The following is a 24,730-nucleotide window of genomic DNA, read 5'->3' on the forward strand; positions in this document are numbered from 1 at the left end:
GACTCATAGTTACAGCAACACTCATGTATAAACCCATTTGCATATATCTTTACTGTTTGGACAAGTTACCCAGTGTGACAATGTATATACATTTCATGTTTTACTACTGACTTCAAATACAGCTTACATGGCAAATCTCGGACTGTAACAGAAAAATTACGTGGATACTTCAATGTATAAAAATTGTTTTGCAGTGCTGTACAGGCTTTTTGTTTCAATTGCTGTCACAGATAATGTGGCTGAACATAGCACATTTTTCCTGGGGATTTAAAATAAGAATATTGTGGAAGAAGCAAAGGTCTTGTACACGGCAAGCAAATGTGATTTGAAGATGATTGTTAAGCTAACAAAACTGGAAAAAAAAGGTCAAATGTGGTTGAGGCATACAGAAAAATTTGAAAGTTTTAAGAAGTTATACAAAAAGTTTTTAAAATACTTATAATTTTACATTCGAATGACAAAAGTCGAGGCAACACACTGCCCAAACATCACAATAAAAAACTATGAATTTTTATCATTGCTAAAATGCAACCAATAGCTGTGACACATAAATGGTTACACTTCTTTGTCATTTATTTACATAAAAGTTAAGTGTTGTCAAAATTGAAATGTAAGATTAAAGATCACAGAAAACAATTTTTCTACACATCACTGTGCAAATTGCAGAAAAATTCATGGGGCTCACGTTTGAGGAGCCCGGCTCTGGACCAACGGTTGCAACAAGTCCAGTGTAACCAAAGAATCAAGCGATTATTTTCTTGGGAGTGCTTAATGAACAAACCATTTTTGTTGTTTTCAGTTCATATTGGAACTGCCAGACAGTTGATTACTGCTTAGCTTCTGGTTGGTATGAAAATATTCCAAATTTAGTCTCCTGTTAAGAAGCTTAACACAGATTTTTCATCCCCTTGGCCACATTTTTTGAACATTTCATTACATCAGTTAACACAAGCCTCATTTTGAACTTAAATCAAATTTCATGGAATTAATTGGGGACAAATCTTTTTTACAGATAAATGTTCATTCACACTCCAATTTACTGCAGTCTTAAATACACCTAAGGATGTCTCTGTCTAACAGTAAGCCATATACCACTCCTCTTCAATAATGTTGTGCATAGTACAAATTTTGGTCAGCCTTCATGGAATTCATCACTGACAAAGAATGGCCATGATGAATTTCTGGAAACCAACTTTAAATAGTCTTTTCTGCAAGTGACTGATTGGCAAAAATTGAACAAAGTGCGCTGACCCACTGTTGCTGAATTAATGTATTATGGAAATCATAAAACACATCATAACAAAATTTTTGACATAAAATTTTAATTTTTTTACAATGGTTTTTCTTTAAACACTCACTAGAAACAAACTGTTTGGCCAATATTTTAGCTGCCAAATGCCATTAACGATAACTTTGTTCTTAAATATTATTGTGACAACAAATGGGGAATCAATCAGTTCCTGCAAAGCCAGGAATGCCTCTGGATATACTAGTTTTCTTTTAGTGTTTTGATTATTGGCTTGTATTCAGAACTAAAAGTGAAAGAATAATTGATATTTCACAAAGAAAGCCAATAATGGCTGTAAATCTGATTATTCATAACTGTAAATGTGTCTGAACTAATGGTCTGTTTGTCAGCTTGTAGACCATAATGAAGTAACAATTGCAGGGTTGTGCTCTGGGTATCACAATGCAGTTGAAAAAGAAGAAGAAGAAGAAACACTGGCAGGGCAATGTGCACAGATGAGATACAATGGTGTTGAATACCATAACAAATAACTTTCATCACATAATTACTGTATTACTAATCACATCCTTACTGTGCACCCACACCCCAGCATACTGCCTTTCACAAGAAAAATTTGAGAAAATTCTGCCAGAAGAAAGCCTGCATGGCTAGGTTAACTTTAAGCTCGGTTGGTGATTCTTGTTATGTAAAGTAGGTTTTCCTGCAATGAGACCCAAGTGATACATTTTTTGTACAAATGACTAGGACAAGGTATAAGCACAGCTCCTTCAAACAACTGCCCATGTGTGACTAGCTTAAATGTCACATACTCATTGCCTGTCATATAGTATTTTTATCTGAAATGTTCGGCAACACTGAAAATGAATGCACGATGCATCATCTTGTGATCCAGCCCCAAATTTTAAGATTTGTACTGTTTCTGTATATTTAGATTATGAATTGTTGCCTTAGAGCATAAGATGCCAGTTCACCACTGTGAATTGCAGTAATACTTGAATTTTTGGAACTGTGGGCATTTTAAGTTGTATAAGTTTCATTTTCACATAAAACTGGATGTTTCCTTTCCCTGGCCATAGTGTGCAACACACCATGATCAGTAACACAAAATGAAAACTCTTCATCTTATTCAGCAATGTTTGACACAGTAGTCTTCACTGACTCTTGGAGTGATGTGATGTTAATACCTCTCCCAAAGCCAATGGAGGACCATATGTGTGTAAGTGGTTATCCTAGGGTTGTCCTCACTAACTGTACAGTTATGTCCTGGAACACTGCAGAAATATCACTCTTCATGTTATACAAATGTATAACATTTTTGTGCAAGTAACCTTCATGCAAATAAATGTAATAATAAATGTTACAAGCAGAAAGTTAAAACTACTTTTTTGTCTAGGTTCTTGAATCCAAGTAGCTTCTTATTTACTTTTAGTATTAGTTCAGGAAATGTCATCCTATCATCAGTAATCTGACGTTGATGGAGATATCTGTAGGACAGGCTTTCCTATGCGGGCATCATCTAGTGCAAAACTTTTTTAAATTTGAGAATACCTACCACACAATGTGCAGGTATAATATTGTCAATAATGTCAATGTAGCTTTCAGTGACATCCCATTTTTCACAAACCTTCCAATAGCATAACTACTTCTTAAACCGAGTCTGAATAGACTTGTCAGATTCTGGTTTGAGCAAGAAAACGGCTTTCCTCACGATCACTCTAAGTATTGCCACATTTGCTGTTGCCATGTCCACAATGAGGAGTACAGATCAGGCTTTCTTATTTGTAGATTTTGTAATGTCTTGCTTCTCCTCCAACCAGAATAGCAACACAGAAGTCGTAGTTCACCACCAGCTGGCTGGAGAAGTGGTTGGTGAGTGCAATAACTTTCACTATAAAAAACTATATGTATCTATCTCTGTTGTTCAGTATGCATTTAGTTCCATAAAGAATAGTCATAAGCAACACTTTTATGAAGGTATATGACTCAGTGAGGGTTATGGGTGTTCTATTTGGCAAGTAGTTCTGTTGTTTACATCATGTGAGGAATCTCAAGCAAGTTCCCATGAGACACTTAATATTTTTAAGAACCACAGTGACAAATCTTGGAGAGCAGACACAGTAAACTACATTGAGCAGTCATGGCAGGATTATGGATGCCAAGTGTACAAATCAGTGAGAGTTTTACATCTGAAAATCACTGACAGTCTTCCGACTGGTTTCATGCAGCCCACCATGGATTCCTCTCCTGTGCTAACCTCTTCATTTTAGAGAAGCGCTTGCAACCTATATCCTTAATTATTTGTTGGATGCATTCCAGTCTCTGTCTTCCTCTACAGCTCCCTCTAAACCCATGGAAGTTACTCCATACTGTCTTAACAAATGTCCTACTATCCTCTCCCTTCTTCTTGTTAGGGTTTTGCATATATTCTTTTCCTTGTCAATACTCCAGAGAACCTCCTCATTCCTCATCTAATCAGCCCAAATAATTTTCAACATTCTTCTGTAGCACCACATCTCAAATGCTTCGACTCTCTTCTTTGCCAGTTTTCTCACAGTCTTTGTTTCACTACCATACAATACTGTGCTCCAAACGTACATTCTCAGAACATTCTTCCTCAAAGTGATGTCTGTATTTGATACTGGCAGACTTGTCTTGCCCAGGAATGCCCTTTTTGCCAGTGCTAGTCTGCTTTTTATGTCCTCCTTGCTCTGTACGTCATGGGTTTTTTTTGCTGACTAGGTAGCAGAATTCCTTAACTTCATCTACTTCGTGATCCCCAATCCTGATGTTAAGTTTCTCACTGTTCTCATTTCTGCTACTTCTCATTACTTTTGTCTTTCTTTGTTGTACTCTCAATCCATATTCTGTACTTGTTAGACTGTTCATTCCATTTGGCAGATCCTGTAATTCTTCTTCACTTTCACTGAGGATAGAAATCTCATCAGAGAATCTTATCATTGATATCCTTTCACCTTGAATTTTAATTCCACTCCTGAACCTTTCTTTTATTTCCATGATTGCTTCTTCGATGTACAGACTGAACAGTAGGTGCGAAAGACTACATCCCTGTCTTACACCCTTTTTAATCCGAGCACTTTGTTCTTGGTCGTCCACTCTTATATTGTCTCTTGTGCATATTGTATATTACCCATCTCTCCCTATAGCTTACCGCTATTTTTCTCATAATTTCAAACATCTTGCACCTCATAATTTCAAACATCTTGCTCCATTTTACATTGTCGAATGCTTTTTCTAGTTCAAAAAATCTTATGGATGTGTCTTGATTTTTCTTTAATCATGCTTCAGTTATCGACCACAATGTCAGAATTGCCTCTCTGGTGCCTTTATCTTTCCTAAAGCCAAACTGATTGTCATGTAATAGATCCTCAATTTTCTTTGCCATTCTTCTGTATATTATTCTTGCCAGTAACTTGGATGCATGAGGTGTTAAGCTAATTGTGGAACAATTCTCACACTTGTCAGCTCTTGCAGTCTTCAGGATTGTGTGGATAATGTTTTTCGAAGTGTCAGATGGTGTAGCACTAGGCTCATACACTCTACAAACAAATGTGAATAGTCATTTTGTTGCTACTTACCCCAATGATTTTAGAAATTCTGATGGGATGTTATCTACCCCTTCTGCCTTATTCAGTCTTAAGTCTTACAAAGCTCTCTTCTGTACTGGCTCCGGTTTCTTCTTCTATCAATGTCATCAGACAAGTCTTCCCCTCATAGAGGCCCTCAGTGTACTCTTTCCACCTATCCACTCTCACCTCTGCATTTAACACTGGAAATCCCATTGCACTCTTAATGTTACCACCCTTGCGTTTAATTTCACTTAAGATTGTTTTGACTTTTCTATATGCTGAGTCAATCCTTCTGACAATAATTTCCGTTTTGATTTCTTCAAATTTTTCATGCAGTTGTTTTGCCTTAGCTTCCCCGCACTTCCTACTTATTTCATTTGTAAGTGACATGTATTTCTGTATTGCTAAACTTTCCTGAATATTATTGTGTGCGTAACAACCAACCCTGTGGTCAGCCAATAACAATTAGATGGCAGTACCTCATGGTGTGACAGGCATACAAGTTTCCACCTAATTCAGATTCACTAGCATTCCATCTGACTGATCACACCAATGTGGACAGTGTTTTTTAAATTATGCATATGCTACAATGCAATTCAAGATTTGTACAAATCAAGATCTTGTGGAGGAGCAGCTAAAAATATATCTATACTCTGCAAATGACTGAATTACATGACAGAGGGTACTTCTTACTCTATCAATCATTACAGCTGCTTCATGTTCCATTCAGTTATGGAGCATGGGAAGAATGATTGCACAAATGCCACAGTGTGTAATTAGTCTAATCTTGTCTTCATGGTCTCTACAAAAGCAATACATAGGGAGTTGAAGTTATTCTGAGATCCTTCACTTAATGCTGATTCTTGAAACTTTTGTTATAGGCTTTCGCAAGATAGTTGGAACATATCTTAAAGTGTCTGCCAGCTCAAGGTTTACAGTGTCACCTCTGTTGAGGCGTTTTTCTTGTTGTGGGCTGATTTTAAGTGATCCAAATATTTGAGCCGTGTCATGGCTCAGCTCATTTGATTTACCCGCGAGATTATTTCACTTGTTTTTGCCGCAGCAATAGGGGGCGTGATTGCTGAACACTGTTGTGCGAAGCAACAGGTTTTGGGAGCATGGCTCGGTTGGGATGTGGCGACAGGACAGAAGCAGTGGGGAGTCAACTGGTGCCTGCCGATTAAGGACTGCGATGAGTATGGCTGTTTGCGGGCATGTGGGGAGGATGAAATGCTCGCTTGCTTAGTGTGGTTCTCCAGGACCAGCTGTTGTTTGTTGGGCCTAGAACTCGAGTGTAACAGGAAACTGCATTGGTGTGGTTCTCGTCACCTGACTAAGGCCAAAATTTTCATTTACTTTTATTATATTTAATGATCATTACCTTATTATGTGGTTGGTACTTGTAGTCAACATTTTGTTATTTGAAATACTTCAGAGAATATCATCATGCGCCAGGTGTCTACTGTGAATAATTCTTAATTTGTTTCGTGGTGTATGGCATGATATCCACTATCATTGATCATTTTATGAAAGTTCTGTCCAAATTATTATTACATGAGACTTTGTTAAAATTGGTGTGTTTAAATTGCAAATTTCTTAATTCTACTAATATTGCTTGGGATAAACCCATCTATTTCTTGATATTTCCATATTTGTGTATTAAGTTGTGTTTCTTCTCGAGACTGACTGAACTGATTTTGGAACACATGGGGCGAGTATTTAAATGAAAATTTGCTAGATAACACAACCGTCGTGAAATTGAGAACTTGACAGTGTTTACTCATGTCACCAGTCATTAATGTTATTTCTGTATTGTAGCTTACTTAACTGATATAAAATAATTTAGAAATTTTGTGTATTTGTCGCAAAAGTCACATGAGAAAGTCACATGAGAGAAAAATAAGTGACATTTGTGTAGGGTTTACGTAAGCTTAAGTGAAACCGGGAGGTAAAAAAAAACTGATTACAATTGCCACCTTTTTTTTTTTTTTTGCCGGCAGTAGGGAATTTGTTGCACTCTTGCAAAATTGGATTTTTTAAGGTTTGATTTACATGTAGTACAAATCACAAGTTCAATATTTTTCTGGTGTAATTGTTGATATTTGTACATGTTGCACTATTGTATGATATAATATACCCTTTACTAACAGTACCTTTATGTAATGTTTCAGAGTGGGGCTGCATGTGCTTCTAGAGAATGTTTTTTTAAAAAAATTTTATTGCTAAAATTTCCATTTAAACTGTTAACTGTATTAGCTTGGATATGTAACCAATTGTTGTTAAATAATAAATTTGTGTCAACAAGGCTTGGACCAAATAAATGTGCCTACACCTTCCCCATCCTGGCTCTATTACCGTCTGTACACCACAATATTGTGAAATGCCAAGTCTTTATTCATTCCCTGTAATAACAGTTACCTTCCTTTCCAAATTTCCCCATCACCGTCTTATTCTCTCTTGATCTTGTGGTCCTGCTGTGTAGTGTCACATATTTGACCAGTGATTTCTTTTCCAATTGCAGAAGGATGAGGGTTATGAGAGAGCTTCTACATATAAATAACTCACTATGAAATAACAAAACATGGTTTCCATAATTTTTCTATATTCACATACATTCTCAACTCACAACTGAAAATTAACAAAACTTTACAAACATGTTCAGTGCTTGGCCAAAACCATTAGTTCATACTTAATTCAAGATAGCATGGCACAGAGTCTATATAACAACATTCATTCTTCTTTAGTGCTCAACCATTTGGAGTCCACTGCACCCAAAAAGGTACAGCTACAAAGTGCAAGTGACCCCTCACTGGCCAATCCAAATTACACATTTGCTGTCGCTTACTGCACCAGCCCCCGTATTTCTCTCTCACATCTGCTCATAAATTGCAACAAACTCAGGTACAGTTGGTGTTCTTTATGCTATTACTAATTAAAGTCAAGGTTTTTACACACACTTCTTTCATTGGTCTAATAAACAAAACGTGCTTTATAGCAACACATACCATTACATCGTGATGCTCTCCTATGGGTCAAAGAAACCTGTAACCATACACACTGGCCTACTTTGTATATATTCAATATCCCCTGACAGCTCTATTTGGTATGTGTATCTCCCACTTGAGCAGTATTTTAGGATAGGTAGCTGTTTTGTAAGCAATGACTAAGCATATTTAATCATTCCATTTTATGTTTCTACATGCTGTTCATAAAATGGAATGATTAAATATGCTTAGTCATTGCTTACAAAACAGCTACCTATCCTACCTATGTTCCTACATGGTATTTACTGCTGCACCATTTTGTTAAAACCTTCAACAACAGCAGGCTAATGTTTATTTTTATCAAGTATAACTACAAATATAAATCTGCTTGTTGGTTGGTTCCAGTTCTTCCTGTGACTTTTGAATGAGGCTTTTCATTCTCTGAAGATGCTACTAACACTTCCATTCGATTTCTCTTGTACAATTACCAATCTTTGTCTGAACTTTCACAAGAAATTTTTTTCTAATAACCCTTCATCACTAGAATAATCAACTACTGTCTGGATTTTTCTCTTCTTATGTTGTTTACTACTACCTGGCACTGATTTAGAGGCATTTTGTGACATTTCAAGCAAATGTTACATTTATTATGGACTCCAGGCATTCTTACAAATCTTCGGTGCTATAATTTGCATATTGGCAAGGTCATATAACTTTCATTTACCCTTGCACCATACTATAACAACTCTTAGTAGAATTCATGGGCAAGATAATAGAGCCCCTAGAACTACCACTGAAATGCAACTCATATGGATGACCAGTGATTGATCCTGTACTTGCTATAGAGGAGACAGTATCTGCAGGACAGGATAGTACTCGAGATATCTTTGGTATATCTGTTACGTGTCTCTTGGCATCTCTCCTGATAAATCTATTTGCAGCAACTTTTACTCACATTAACAGTAGTCAGGTTGAGTAGCAGCTGCAATTGATCAGCAACCAACTCAAGCCATACCCGGGAATAGCATTCAGCTGGAGCAATGTTTTACAGAACAGTGACCAGATAACTTTAAATTAAGTTTGCTGATTTTCTTTTAATTTCCAGATCTGTTATGCTGCAAGGATAAGATATTTCCTTTAAGAACTGTAGCAATTAACAGTAAGTAGATATCTGTTAAAAATGGTGGTATGTAATTCACTGAAGCTACTTGGAACTTATTTTTTCAATTGTGTTTTTGTTGTTGTGATTTTTCAGTCCAAAAACTGGTTTGATGTAGCTCTCATGCTAGTCTCTCCTGTGTAAGATTCTTTATCTCAAATTTTATTCGTCGATGTAGCATATAACACTCCAACCAAAATTGTTTATAAAGAATCTGTGAAATAATGATAGTTACCTATTTTTGCAATGCTCTTCGAAAAACATGTATAGATGATGTTTAAGTAAAGAAGTCAGGTATTGTTCACTAATTTATAAATTCTTTGAGCAGACATGCTTTCTGTTCAACAAAATTTTGAAAATCAGCGTTCTGGTAAGTAAGTTAAATTCTTATATTTGAATGTAAATGGTAACACAAAAGAATGAAACTGTAGACTAGAGAGATCAAATGAAGTACAGCTGTTGGTTGAAATCAGGCCTCATATTGGACCAACAAGGAGAAAAATCTTGTGTGGCCAGTCTAATTTAGGTTTTTGTGTGCTCTATTGACAAATGCAGCTAAAATCCATGAAGATTCTTTTATCAAGCCTCTAGTTGTTTTTATCAAGTCAGTTAAGCCAAGTTAGTGTCCCTCAGTCTATGAGATCAGAAACCTGAAACAACATTTAATTAGCTTTTACTAAATGGGACACTTTGAGTCAATAGCTAAACAATGGGCTTATATTGCTATATATCTTTACACTGAAATTGCAGGACCATGCACATTACTGAATGCAAACATCTTCCATGGCTGTGATTCTACCTATTGTTGACTAACTGAAAAGATAATGGAAATTAATGGGAAATTTTTGTATACTAAAGCAGTGTTTTCAAGCTCTTTATCAACAGCAGTGGCTTACCATCAGGTTCACTAATTTATAAATTCTTTGAACAGACGTGCTTTCTGTTCAATAGCACTTTGCCAATCAGCATTCTGGTAAGTAAGTTAAATTCTTATATTTGAATGTAAATGGTAATACAACAGAATGAAACTATAGACTAGAGAGATCAAGTTTTTTGACTTGATGGATGTGCCTTGCATATTTCTCTTGGTGTAATCTTTGGTGCAAGAGACATTACCAAGCTGTCACCACTGACCAAATATATGGATGGATAATTATAATTTATGTAACAAGAACATGACACCATACTGTTTAGCTGATGCAAATATTTCAGCAGACTAACAACATATTGGGCATCTTCAATACAGACTAAATATGTTGATCAATGATCATAAGGTACGTAACAGAAAATGCAGAACATGACACCATACCGTTTAGCAGATGCAAATACTTTCAGCAGACTGACAACAAATGGGGCATCTTCAGTACTGTACTCTGAAAGGGCCATAATAATTTCTCCAAATTCAACAGCTGGCAGCTCTGACTGTAACACCTTGGCCAATGATAATGATCCTACTGTTTTAAGAAAGCTGAGGTGTTCTATCTTGGGAAGTCTTCTCCATTCCTGGCAAAACTGTGGAAGTGTTGTGGGAACGATTGTGCCAGATGACTGTGAGAAGAAAAGTAGAAGTAGATAAATATTTGTTCTTATTTATGAGTCAAGGTATTCAAATGGTACCCAAGCAATTGTTTAATTTTTATCTGCCTCGCACACTAGCATGAATAAATGTAGTGAATGTAGTACAATACATACTTTGCCCAATCTATACAGTTCATGCTGACAGTAATTTTCCTGGGAAATTTCCTTTTGTTTTGGAGCAACAGTATTCCAGACTCTTTTCCTAGCTTTGTCAGGATTGTGTTGGACCTCACTCTTCTTCACAGGCTGCAGATGAGCTGCTTTTACCATGTCCCTGTATTCACAAATAAATAAAATACTGAAGCGAGAAAAGCTCATCATTTTCTGAAGCAAAGAAAGATGTTCAGAGGGAATGAAATTATTGTACGGAGATATAATACGGAAATAACCAACACCTAGGAACACATAGAAATTTATCTCAAAAAGAAAGATTTTGTAACAGCACAAGAGTGAGATACACTATTCCAATGCACATGGAAACATAAATTTAAACAAATAAACTAGCCTAATAGGTGGATGTAAAATAATTCTATTCACTCTTATTACCTTCATATTGGGTTGTTGCATAAGTTTGTAGCATTTTCACTGGTATTCCGGTTGCTATGGGTTTATTTACCGATTGTCATTTTTTATTTTTAGTTCACCGCTGCTATTTGAGTTCACATTTTGTCATTCGGAGATAGTGAGTAGAGGTGTGGACACTAGAAAATGGTGTGCCAAGTGGAGAAATTGGAACATTTCTGACATATTCTTCTGTTCAACTTCAACAGAGTAGAGACAGAAGTAAAGGCAGCCAGAAACATTTGCGCCGTGTATTGGGATAATGCCACTGGGCAGGCATGTTTTAAGGAGAATTATTTTGACATTAATGACTCTCACGTTCAGGAAGACCTTTGGGCTTTGATGAAGATCATTTAAATGCATTAATCCACATCATTGTACTCGTTAAGTGGCAAATGTAATGAACTGCATGCCATGAGGATGGTTCAAACATCGGGTGTATGGGGTACCGTATATGCTAAGCCAAAATCTCAATAATCAGCAGGTGGCCATGTGTGCATCTCCACTTACTTATCAATTGGCACACAAACAACACTGAGCATTCTTACCCTGTATCATTACTGGTGAAAAGAAGTGGTGTCTTGATGCTAAGACAAGAAAAAGAAAGGGATGGTTGAGCCCAAACAAAGCAGCAACTCCCCATACAAAGCCCTGTGCACATCCATGAAGATAATGTTTGTTATGCGTCCGGTGAAACAGTGATAATGGGTGTACTATGAACTGCTTCCCTGAGATGTAACCATCAGTGCTGACATTTATTGTCAACAACTAAGATGTATTGTGGATGCAATCCAAGAACAATATCCAGGATGACTGTGTGAAGTGATGCTGCTCCATGATGACACCCACCAACTTTCTGCTAGACTGACAAGAAACACTATAAGAAGTTGAGCTGGGAAGTCATTCTGCATCCACTTTATTCAACAAATCTTGTGCCCTCAGATTTTCACATTTTCTGCTCTCTGTCAAACAACATTTGAGGAACTTCCTTTCTTGATGAAAATGTGTTCTGAACATGGCTCGATGAGTTCTTCGCCTCACAGCTATGTGATTTCTACAGGCACAGAATTAAGAAGGTACCCCAGTGTCGGCAGACTGTTGTAAATGGTGAAGGAGAATATGTTACTGATGACTTTTGTTATGTGTTGTGAGTATCTTTTGTGTTTACTGAACTACAAATACGCTACAAACTTATGCACCAAACCAATATATACATTATCCTTGTCGTAGACAAGATTTTGGTCTAAGATATGATTTGTAGTTATTTTGACAAAGCTCTTCATTTTAAAACAGCAAAAATGATGATAATGATATAAGTTTTATTCATTTCCACTACATCCTCTACATTTCACTATAAAAATAAATTTTAATTCATTTCACCAGACAAGTCTTTATGGCATTTACAAATTTGGCAAATGAAGTATTTCTGTAATATATACGTCTTTTCCTTTTTTCAGGTCTGATTGTTTCTGTTTATGTATAAAATTTGATGCTTGTACTACACAAAAGAAAGACATGTCAGCTTCTTTAGCACCAGATCAAAGCAACAGGCTTTGGTAAACTGAATTTTCTGTTAATCACTCAGGCTGCCCCATCCTTTTCTCAGTATACATTGATCCTCACATTTCCTAAACAAAGAAAATCCTTGTTTTTGGAAAGTAGAACTCATCTGGATATCAACACACAACACTAAATGCAGTTCCCTCATATTACAGTAACAATATCATAAATGCCTGTCACACAGGTACAGTGCAATGAATGATGTGTTAAAGCTACATGAAAATGATGCTGGTCAGTGATTATCACTGTGACTATACAATACTGGAAAAAAGGCAGTTAATTTGGAAACTACTTATTGATTTGACAGTTTGTGGTGATACATAACACTCCAGAAGAGTGATGTATATTCCTAAGTCTTTTCACCAATTAATGATACTCACAACCCAAAGTTATTAATACAGTGAAAGGGGGAGGGGGAGCAAAAAAAGAGAAGGGGGAGACGTTCATCTTCAGCAGGGTAAGGTGATCACTGTCAATTTGTGAGAGGAAATACCTGCTCGGACACAACAATTATTATTTTGTGGATTGCCATCCTGCCTGGAGATGTTCCAACTTTCAAGGACTGGTTATTGTAACAACAGGCACATGATGTGAAAGATGGAAAATGAACTTTTGAAACATTACTATTCTCCTATATATTGAACCATCAATAGCCATGTCAAGATAGATACACTAGTTTAATCAGATCACCGAAATTAAGCACTGTTGGGGACGACCCAGTACTTGGATGGGTGATTGTAAACTGCTTGCTGTTGACAATTTTCCCTTTGCCCTTATGGCAGAGGGGACAGGAGAGGTTGTGGAGTAAAGTCCCTGATTACCAGTCTTTGTACCAATGTCCTGGATTCAGTTCAGGTTCTCTCCACAGTGTCTCATGAAGTGAGAGCATGCGCAACTGATGATGGTGATCCATTTGTCGGATGGGAATGTTAAGCTCTGTGGCCTCCTTGGTGCACTTCAAAAGAAGTAAGCTGTGTGCCCACACCAGATTCTACCTTCTCCCTTCTCTCATAATTTGAACATGGACACAACACAACACTACACACATGCCATTACAGCCATCTACAGTTGACACATGCAACTCTCATCCTTTGTGACACAAAGGTGCCTGTGGGTGTGGAGGATGGGGGAAAAGCCTATGTACTTAGGCAGCTGAACCTGGCCTTCGGGGTCTTGTAGACATTCATGCTATAGCAACTTACTTTGTTTTTTATGTACTGAACCAAAAAAAAGGCTCATGTAATGTGGTTAATTTGCCTATTCATGAGGAGAGCACACAATTTGTTAACTAAACAGCAGTTTCACAAGTCATTCATAGGAATATGGTGTAGCAGTTCTGGATTTTAAAAGAGTTATAACAGAGCCAGAGAAAACGTCAAAGAGAAGTCCAAGACAACAGAGACCACATGACAGTAGAGAAGACATTAAACATTGAAGACATAGTTGAAAGTTGCATGAGAAGAATTAAGACAGTTGTAAGTTGCAGTTTTAATAGAGCTAGAGCAAAGGACTAGTTGTGACAGTCCTGTCAAATCAATGAAGAAATATCAGGTATGATGCAAATCACATGGCTTCAGTCTAGGCAAAAGGCCTTGGATGACTGCTCACGAGGCAGGAGCACGCACACATGGGTGTGACTGATGCATCACCCCTCGCTTGAGGGCATGACAGTCAGCATAGTCTGCATCTGAATACCTCCTATAAGAGGCTACTTGTATTGTTAATAATCAGCAGTGTCGAGTATGATCAAACCAATATCCATCTTATCCCAAGGATCTCCATTGCTTTCATTAAGTCATTTTAAGGATAATTACTTCCAAACGAGAGAGCCACAGAGTTAATATAGTTAAATCTGAAACAACTATGCTGTTGGCCATTAGAATTGCAACATCTGGAAGGATAGCACATATTGAAATTTTACTTATTGTGGGTATACTCGATGCAAAATTTAGCGCATAAAATGTGCTCCTCTGGCAGCAACATGACTCTTAACAAAATCAGCTACTGAGTTTAACTAACAAATAGATACAGGTCTATCATTCCATGCTGCTTCAACTCTGTCGCAGAGTACCTCAATTGTAGTGGATATCAGTCTCCCAGCAACCCATAACCAGATTTTTCTTCAGTAAGTGAGAAATCTGGAGAAAGTGCTGGCTGGGACAACAATCAGACATCTTTGTATAAAGGTAGATCAGGACAGTGCGGCCAACATATGATCCTGTGTTATCTTGTTGAAGGACAATGTCACAGAGACATTAATGGTGGGTAGAGCCACCAGACATAACATGTCAGCAATGTAATGGTTGATGTCCAAATTACTGGCTATGAGAAACAGAGGTGATCGAATCAGGTGCTGGGCTTGGAAGCATATCTGGTTCCCTCAGAGCATCCACAAATCACTACATCCATCGTCTACTGAATGCAGAATCATGATTCATCGAAAAAGATGACAGGGTGCTACTCCCATGCTCATTGTTGTCATTGCAGGCGCCACTGTCGACATGCCTCTCTGTGCTGCTTCATCAAGGGAAGCCAGAACAATGGTCACCATGCTGACAGTTTGTAGTGCTCCAGACACTGTTGCACAGTCTGTGTGGATACTTGTATTACTGTGGACAAGCCCATTACCAGCTTCAAGGTAAGCAATGTGACTGTAAGAGCCTGAGTGGCTGTGCCAACAATATGTCTGCCCTCTCCATCACTAGTTGTGTGGACTCGTTGAGATCATGCATGGTGTTGAGTATGGCCTTTCTGAAGCCATTGATCCCACATTCGCATGACAATCTTGGGATCTTGACCAATGCAAGCAACAATATTGTGGAAAAAATAATTTGCAGTGTCAATAGGCCGTGATCCTGCTGCTATTGAATTCCAAAACGTGTTAGTAGCTGTTGCTCGTTCCTACACATGGAATAACACATATTTCACATAACTGAACAATATTTAAATGTAACTTCTGAATGAGAAATCCACTGTGTAATACTTCCTGTTATACAGAATGTAGACAGCATTATTCATACCTATTCTGTTGATCATTTGCATATCCACGCATCTACTGCACTTCATGTCAGAATGCTTTTTTTGCATGGCACTTTAATGGTGTTGCAGATTTGATGACCAGCAGTATACTAACAAAGCAACACACAGCAAACTGAACAATTCCATGGATTAACAGAACTCTTGTTAGTATCTCCGATCAAAACACATGAAATCTTATTTAAAAAGTCATGGACTTATACATCTACATTCTATGAATCATCAGCAGTTCTGCAATGTGGCAAATAATGGTACCCCTTAGGGGAAAGGAAAATACCTGGGGAACTCATTCAGCATCTTGAACAACCTATTCTGGCATCCACTGATAGAACAGGGCGTAACCAATTGCAGATTGTGGCACAGGTTGGAATGGACAATGCCTGTCATCTGGGCTCTGAGGATATACTTGATCATTCTAATGACTGGCAGAAAAGGTTAAGAATACCAGTCTTGCTCACATAGTTTCAAAGGTGCAAATATGTCCCCAGAACTGTTAATCATCCCCTAGTTCTGATGGATGGATGGATATGGTGTTATGGGCACTCCAGCTAGTTCCGAGTTGAGTGGAAGCCTTGAACCAGAGACAGTGAAGGTTCTGTGACAAGCTGGCTGTAACTTCCCAGACTTGTGCCACAGGGTTGAGAACTGTAAGGTCCTGTTAAATGGGTCAGGTGTGCACTAAACATTGGAGACTGCTGCTGAAATAGCTGACTGTGTGTTCACTGCATACTGATAGTGATAGCTGTAAGAGCTCTAGATGTAAGATCCAGACAAATATCCCACACAGGAGTGTGTCTTAAAATCCTTGTGGTCAACTGCTGAAGCATTTGCAACAAAGTCACAGAGTTTGAGTTACTCCTAAAATGCAGTGAAGCTTACATAATACTAGCTTCAAGAAGCTGGTTAAGACCCAAAATTGTCAGCAGTTATTTTTGGTGAAAATTTAAGTATATATTGAAAGGATAGACTACTGAGAAACAGATGTGATATATTTGTCATGTAAGACCAGAAACTCAAATCTAATGAGACAGAAATTGAGGCTGCATGTGAAATCTTTTGGGCAAGACTCAGTATCATTGGATCCTTCTATCGACCACAAGATTCACCTCCTAAGTGTAACTAAAAACTTTAGAGAAAACCTCAATTTGAATGTTTATAAGTTGCCCAATTACAATTAATCAGGTCTTGTCCTCACTTGTCCTTGTGATCCTTGGGGGGAGTGATACAAAGGTGGTTGTAATATATTCCTCATTTAAAGTTGGCTGTTGAACTTTGTAAGTAGCCATAAGGGTACATCTATCTTCAAGTGTCTGCCATTTCAGTGTTTCTGCATCTCTGTGACACTCTCCCATGGCCCAAACAAAATTGTGACCACTTGTGCCACTCTTCTCTGTATGCATTCAGTATCCCCTCTTAGTTCTATTTGGTACGTGTCCCACACACTTCAGCAAATCTTATGGTGGGTCGAACGAGTGAGCTATCACCTTTGCAGTCAGATTGCATTTCTCTTGTATTCTACCAATGAACCAAAGTCTGCCACTCCCTCTACCTGAGCCTATCTGATCATTCCATTTCATATCCCTACAAACTATTACAGCCAGGTATATCATTGATACTATGTATTTTTGGTTTGTGAAGTGCACAATTTTACATTTATGAACATCTAAAGCAAGTCACCAGTCTTTGCACTGCTTTGAAATCTTATCAAGACCCAACTGAATACTTGAGCTTTTTTAAGACAATAACTCATTATTAGCAGGTGCATCATCTGTAAAATGGGCGAGGTTGCTATTAATATTGTGTGGCCTTCGTCAATGACCCTCCATCCAAGATAACACACTGTGTCCTCTCTACCATGAAATCCTCAATCCAGCCATATATTTTGCTTGATACCCTACATGATCGTACTTTTGATAATAAGCATAAGTTTGGTATCAAGTCAAATTCTTTTTTACCTTATATAACTAGAGAGTTGTTGTTTCAATATTTGAATGATCTTTTCAAAAGAGCCATCATTTTCTGTTTTCTCAGCAACATTTAGAAAGTGCTTATAAAAAATTTTTGCCACAAGCCCTTGGCTTAACTTTCGATGTTCAGAAAAATGTCTTGGGTCCTACTGGAACAGTCTGCACCAATCTCACTCTTTATTACCTTGCATATTGTTTTGATTTTATTATTTTATTCATTAATTTTAAAGGTTAAATACAAGCTTTTAGACTTTCGAGTAAGTTCTTAGCATTTTAAAGTACATTTTATAGTGATTTTACATCTACATCTACACTCTGTAAACCACTGTGAAGTACATGGCAGAGGGTATGTCCCACTGTATCTTCTGATTCCATTCACATTTGGAGCACACGAAGAATGATTGTTTAAATGCCTTTGTGCATGCAGTAATTAATCTAATCTTTTCTTCATGTTCCCTTTGTGACATTAATATTTGTAGAGTCATCATTTAAAGCCAGTTCTTTGTGAGTAGTCTTTCTCGGGATAGTTTTTGTCTGTCTTCAAGAGTCTGTCTGCCAGTTTGGTTTCTTCAGTGTCTCTGTGAGACTCTCCCTTGGGGAAAAGAAAGAAGGGGAAAAACTGTGCTGCCCTTCTCTGTATATGTTAAATATTCCATGTTTGTCCTATTTGGAACTAGACCCACACATTTGAGCAATATTCTTGAATGGGTAACATGAGTCGTTTGAAAGCAATCTCCTTTGTAGACTGATTGCCTTTCTCCACTATCCCACCAATAAATCGAAATCTACCCCGTGCTTTACCCATGACTGAGCATTTGTTCATATTACAACAGCTATACCCATGTGTTTGTATGAGATGGACAATTGCCACTGTGACTCACTGATATTATAGTCATAGGATGCTTTTTTTTTTTTTTTTTTTTTTTTTTTTTTTAAAAAAGAAAAATTGCATAATTTTACATTTCGGAACATTTAAATCAAGTTGTTATTCTTTGCACCACTTTGAAATCTTATCAAGATCTTCAATATTTATAGAGTTTCTTTAAGATAGTATTTCATTACTTGTAACTGAGTCATCTGCAAAGAGTGTGGGGTTACTATTAACATTGACCACAAAGTCTTAACATACAACATGAACAGCAAGTGTCACAACACACTTTCCTGGGGCACACCAAAAGTTACTTCTACAACTGATAATGACTTTCCATCCCAGCATGCTGCAGCCTCCCAACCAAAAAATCCTCAGACCAGTCACAAATTTCACTTGATATCTCAGATGATCGTACTTTTGGCAATAAGAGTAGCTGTGGTACTGATTAAAATGCTTTTCAGAAATCAAGGAATACTGCATCTATCTGAGTGCCTTGATCCAAAGCTTTCAGTATGTCACTTGAGAAAAGTGTAAATCGGATTCCACATTATCAACATTTTCAGAATCCATGCTGGCTGTCATGGACGAGGTCATTCCGTTTGAGATACCTCTATGTTTGAGCTCAGAATATGTTCTAGGATTCTGCAACAAATCAATGTCAAGGATATTAGATGATAATTTTGTGGATCACTACTATTACTTTTCTTGAAGACAGCTGTGATGTTTTCTTTATTTCAACTACTGGTACAGTTTTTTGTTACGGGATCTGTGATAGATTATATTTAGAAGAAAGGTCAACTCTGCCACAAATTCAACATAGAATCTGATTGGGATTCCATCAGGCCCTGGAGCTTTGTTCAATTTTAATGATTTCAGCTGTTTCTCAACACCATTGACGCTAAATGAAATTTTCACTCTGCAGCGGAATGTGCTCTGATATGAAACTTCCTGCCAGATTAAAACTGTGTGCCGGACTGAGACTCCAACTCGTGACCTTGGCCTTTTGCGGGCAAGTGCTCTGCTACGACTCAAGATCCGTCCTGAAAGCTTCAATTCTATCAGTACCTTGTCTCCTACCTTCCAAACTTCATAGAAGCTCTCCTGCCAAACTTCTGTGAAGTTTGGAAAGTAGGAGACAAGGTATTGATAGAATTGAAGCTGTGACGATGGGTCATGAGTCATGCTTGGGTAGCTCAGGTGGCAGAGTACTTGCCCGCGGAAGGCAAAGGTCCCGAGTTTGAGTCTAGGTGCGGCACACAGTTTTAATCTGCCAGGAAGTACCATTGACACTAACATTTATTTAACTCATATCAATTCCTCTATCGTTCATAAGAGCCTGGACACTAACTTTGGTGCTGTTAATAGCTCTACATATGACCAGAATTTTTTTCGGTTTTGTGAAAGATCATTTGATAACATTCTGCTACGGTAGTCATTGAATGCTTCATGCATTGCTTTCTTGGTATCCAAACACGTTTCATTCAGTGTCACTATCTGCAGCTCTATGTTTTGTTTTATACCTACCATGCAGTAGTCTTTTTCTTTCTTTTTTTAGAAGTTTCTTTACGGTGACAGTATACGATGGAGGATCCCTCCAATTATGAACTGTTCTACTGGGTACATACCTAATTAGTGCATGACCCTTTACACAGGGGCCATAGGTCCTCCACAGGTGCCTGCCCTGTGCTGAAAGTTTCATGTTCCTCTTTGAAATATGACACTACTGTCTTTTTATCTAGTTTGCTGTACAAATATATCTTCCTGCTTGTTTTACCTGTCCTTTGTACTTTGGTAATCGTTGTTCCACAGCTGTGTCATGGTCACTGATACCAGTTTTGATGTGGACATCCTTAAAGAGGTCAGATCTATCTGTTGCCATTAGATCCCATATATTTCCACCATGAGTGGGTTTCCATACAATCTGTTCTAGGTAGTATTCAGAGAAGGCATTCAGTAATGTTTCACAAGATGCCCTTACATGCTCACCAAAAACCAAACTAATTTTTCCAATTGATTGTTAAATGGTTAAAGTCTCCAGCAATGATTACAATATGTTTTCTCTAGTTTTCAGTTACATTAGGAAATTCGTCTGTAGACAGAGTTGTCTGAATTTTTTGATGCAGTACACAGCTCTCACTTTCTTTTGCATAAAAAATTTATACCACTGGTGCTCTATGGATTGCTGGTGGATCCTTTACTGTGGGCCTTATATATCTACTTTGAGAAGATACTTGGAAATGCTGTTGCCACTTTGTTTCTGAACAAACTGTACTTGGAACTGGAAGTGTCTACATTACACACAAACCTGCAGTTTGTGTGTCGGAGACATGATTTAAAAGTCTGAATAGTTTCATCATTTACTGTTCCAGCCACTGTCCAATGGGGGCCATTTTCAGAAATATTACACTTGTAACATCACTAGGAGATCTCTTAATTTGAACAGATAGGATGTAAATGGATACAACATGCTACTGTAAACTAAAGGGGAAGTGATCAGATACAAAAACTGGTATTAAGTTCCAGGCCCTAAAAGTTAGCTGAATACTGTGTTGAACAACTCGCTGAATGGTGTGCTCCCATGGTGGATCTAGAAATACATTAATTAGTCCCCTGAGAGATCACAGCCTGTTACCAGTAAGAAAACCTTCAAACTAAATTATAAATTAACTAAGGATAAGAAGAAGAAATTATTAATACCTCTTATCCCTTTACCACAGATCTAAACAGAGCAATGACAAGGAGCAAATTAAGGAAGGCCACATGCTTTGTCAATATCCTTATAGAACTAATTGAACATACTGGAACTAATACAAAATAACACCTACTAGAGCTCTTAAAATGTTGGCTAGTAACAGGAAAAGCTGTCTAATGATCATGGGAGCACCGGCCTTATTTCTCTCCTCTCCCACATTTAGGACAGTGACCGGCTGAAATGTAGAGAAATTCTTGAACTATTGGCTACATATTTCAGTAATAATGTTTGACAGAATGTCATTATCATATAGGCCAACTATTTAACTATATTAATTATGCTGCTTACAGTAACACTATCTTTGGCATTTTCGACGATGTTTTATTTTCTCTGTATATGAAGAGTTTTGACTTATGTTTTCTGTTTGGACTGTGCTGTGTTTGCACTTGTTGCAGCAGCATGCCTAATTCAACCTCTCTCTCTCTCACAGCAATAGTTTTTTGTGCTTTCATATATTTGAACTGCAGTGCAATATACTTAAGCTATCACATTTTTTAAGAACATTGACAGCCTTTAGTGATTCATTAACGTAAATGACTATAAAGTGAATGGAATGGAGTGTATTACTGTCGCAGAATCACAAGGTAACAGTGGCAGAACTTAATTTGGTCTTTTTTAATACCTGTATGATTCTTTGGCTAATTAAGCTCTTCGTTCAGTTCTTAGCGTCGAAGCATTTGCCTGATTATTTTGTGACAAAATACCTAAGCGTCACGATGTTGAACGACTAAAACCAATACAATGCGCTTCACAACTGGAATTTCATTTGAAAGGTTTTTCCGAGTAAACCGTGACTTCTGTGTGCGAAGCAGTAAAAGAGAAAGAGAAATAAATACCACTAGCAAGTTACGACAGTGAAGTGTCATTTCCCACGACACTGTAATACCATGAACAACGGTCATTATAAAAACCGCTGGAAAATTACCTAATAAAGCTATTACTTTGATCAACACCAACCTAAATTCATCGTACGTAGCCACTTTCTGATCAATAGCTCGGAACTTCGCATCATTTTCCCTCCAGTATCGGGCATCGTCGTCGATTTTTTTCTGTAACTCAGCTTCTAGTTCTTTGACATTAATTTCCTTCTTGCATATGTCGGCCATTAAACACAAAACTAGTATATAATTATCCGGTGAACGCAAGCTGCACGAGGTAGTTGTTTACTCAGTTCGTTTCCACGGTTACACGCATTTAAGGGTAGCGCATGAGAAACCCGTGCAATTACTGTCATGTACGGTGGATGGCCGTTGTAGAAATTTCTAATGTATATACAACTAAATAAACTCTTTTTCCTGATATATATATCTAATGTTAAAGTAAATAAACTGTTCTTATCATGCTTCAAAAGTGACCATGTGTTGCAGTAACATTTTGCACAAATGAAGATCTGGCGTTAGTTTTCAAATAGCAATGACAAATATTGCGTACAGTGTTCTTAATTTATTTGTATAGGCTGCATCATCCATTCAGACCTACGGACAAAAGTCACAATGGATACATTTGACGAAAGCGACGGACACGGTCTTTTTAATTCCGAAAAATTTTCGTGAATTCGGTACTTTCGATTGGTAAGTCGAGTCCTTTCTTCCGCAAAATTGTCTTGAATTTGGTCTGGTGGTGAGCTGAGAGTGATGGGTCACTCCAGATCCAGTGTCACCAACTCAGTGATACTCAAAGTTCCCAACAGCCATTTAAAAATTCGCCGTTTTTGATAAAAATAACCTAAATTTAAAACATGTATTGTGAGAAATAAAATATAAAAAATACCTATCATATTGCGTGCATTACAATCGAGAACACTCTGCATGCTATAAGATACGGTTTTAGTTGGTGGTCACGCTATTTCATTAACACAATAATTATTAATGTTAATAATTATTGAACATTAGCAACAATAATTATTCGATGCAGGCCGCATTAAGAAGAGAATGGTATGCAAACTACCCTCTTGCAGATAGATCTGTACAGTGGCAATATTTCAAAATTCTAACATCTGTGAACGGGGAGCACTGCAGCGACGTTTAAAATAGATGAATATTGAATAAAGAATACAGCTTCTTGAATCTGTATAGCCTTCCCTCCTGTCAACAATATTCCTTAACAAAGAGTTTGCCAACTCGAACGATGGGATTTTAGTCATAGACGAGAGCATTGCCACAGCTAGAATTACACTTGCTTGTATTTTTCTTAATTCAGTTGTATATGTGCTCCTAAATCAATAAATTTTGCCCTGCAGCTCAGATATTGTCAAATCATCTATGTTATGGTCGCACATGACAGTCTCAGCGGCAGCAATATGTTTCTTATTTATGTAATCAGCATCACTGAAATCTCACAAACACCTATGCAAAGCATAGATTTCCAAAAAGCGAAAATCATTCTCCATTCCCCACTTCATATTTCAGTTTGTCTGTACTCTAAAAACACACATAACCTCAAAACTGTTGCAACTAGTGTCGCCAAAAGTTGGAACACGCCGAAAGTGTTTAGTGTCACCAACTAGTTGCGTAAATGCGCTGCGCGCATGCGCAGTGGCCGCTAGCAGAATTGCCTGCGATCTAGTGTCGTAGTGTAAACTTAATGTGAGAATCGAGTTCAGAGTATTGATATTCATCCTATTACTAGTGTTGCGCCATATTATGAAACTGATATTTGGCACTGACTAATGATGAATTCAATTACTTCGGGTTTAGTATAACCAAATATTTCAGTTAATTCAGTAATCGGTTCTTTAAGGGATTCGTGAACCTTATTCACAGAGTATACGTTAATTCTTTTTCAGATGAATGTTATTAGGAAGCGTATTTCTTAGTTCTTTAGTGAGTTTTATTGTGAACTCTATGCTCCGCCTACGTAGTAGATTTCCGGTTTCACGACTGACAAGAAGAGGACGCCTACTCATCTGCGACGAATTCGTCCAAATTTATGGTACATGTAGGGCGTGGTGGGACAAGAAAGTGCCCCAAGTGGAAACTCCAGATGGCCAAGCGTTTAGGAAATAAAAGGAATTTTGATACGGATCTATCACAATGTGCATCTTATCTATTGTCCCTCTGACAATGTATTTAGGAAGCGTTGTTTGGCATTTTTGTTACTGTTTTTGTGGAATTTAAAAAAAAAAGCGGTAAGAGATCGGATTCGAATTGAAAGGGTCACAGGTTCAACTCCATCCGGAGGTAAATATTTTTGTGCTCCTTGGCTATGCGTACACTACTGACATCAGAATTAACCGCGACATCATATGGGTTATTTTATTAATTTATATAAGCGCAAAAGGTATATGTATAGGATGAAATGCGGGACTGCAAATATTTAAAAAGGGATTGTAATTAACGCGTACATGGGAACCCCGTGTATGTAAATCGATGCTTCCATTTTTTTGCAATTTATCAGTTACATGTGCCAGGGTGATATTCATCAAAG

At 37.6% G+C, this 24,730-nt stretch overlaps 1 protein-coding gene across 1 annotated transcript in view; it reads right to left on the minus strand.

Moving 5' to 3' along the window:
• The window catches only part of LOC124803318 (coiled-coil domain-containing protein 103), a 51,082-nt gene extending 28,672 nt beyond the window's left edge, over positions 1–22,410 (minus strand). The window contains exons 1-3 of the mRNA XM_047264501.1: positions 22,262–22,410; positions 10,672–10,831; positions 10,289–10,527 (exon numbers count right to left, since the gene is read on the minus strand). Of these exons, the coding sequence (XP_047120457.1) occupies positions 10,289–10,527; positions 10,672–10,831; positions 22,262–22,410 (548 nt within the window). The remainder of the gene's footprint in view (positions 1–10,288; positions 10,528–10,671; positions 10,832–22,261) is intronic.
• Between the last annotated feature and the right edge of the window lie 2,320 nt (positions 22,411–24,730).

Source organism: Schistocerca piceifrons, chromosome 6, assembly GCF_021461385.2.
Source record: "Schistocerca piceifrons isolate TAMUIC-IGC-003096 chromosome 6, iqSchPice1.1, whole genome shotgun sequence".
Taxonomy (NCBI): Eukaryota; Metazoa; Arthropoda; class Insecta; order Orthoptera; family Acrididae; genus Schistocerca; species Schistocerca piceifrons.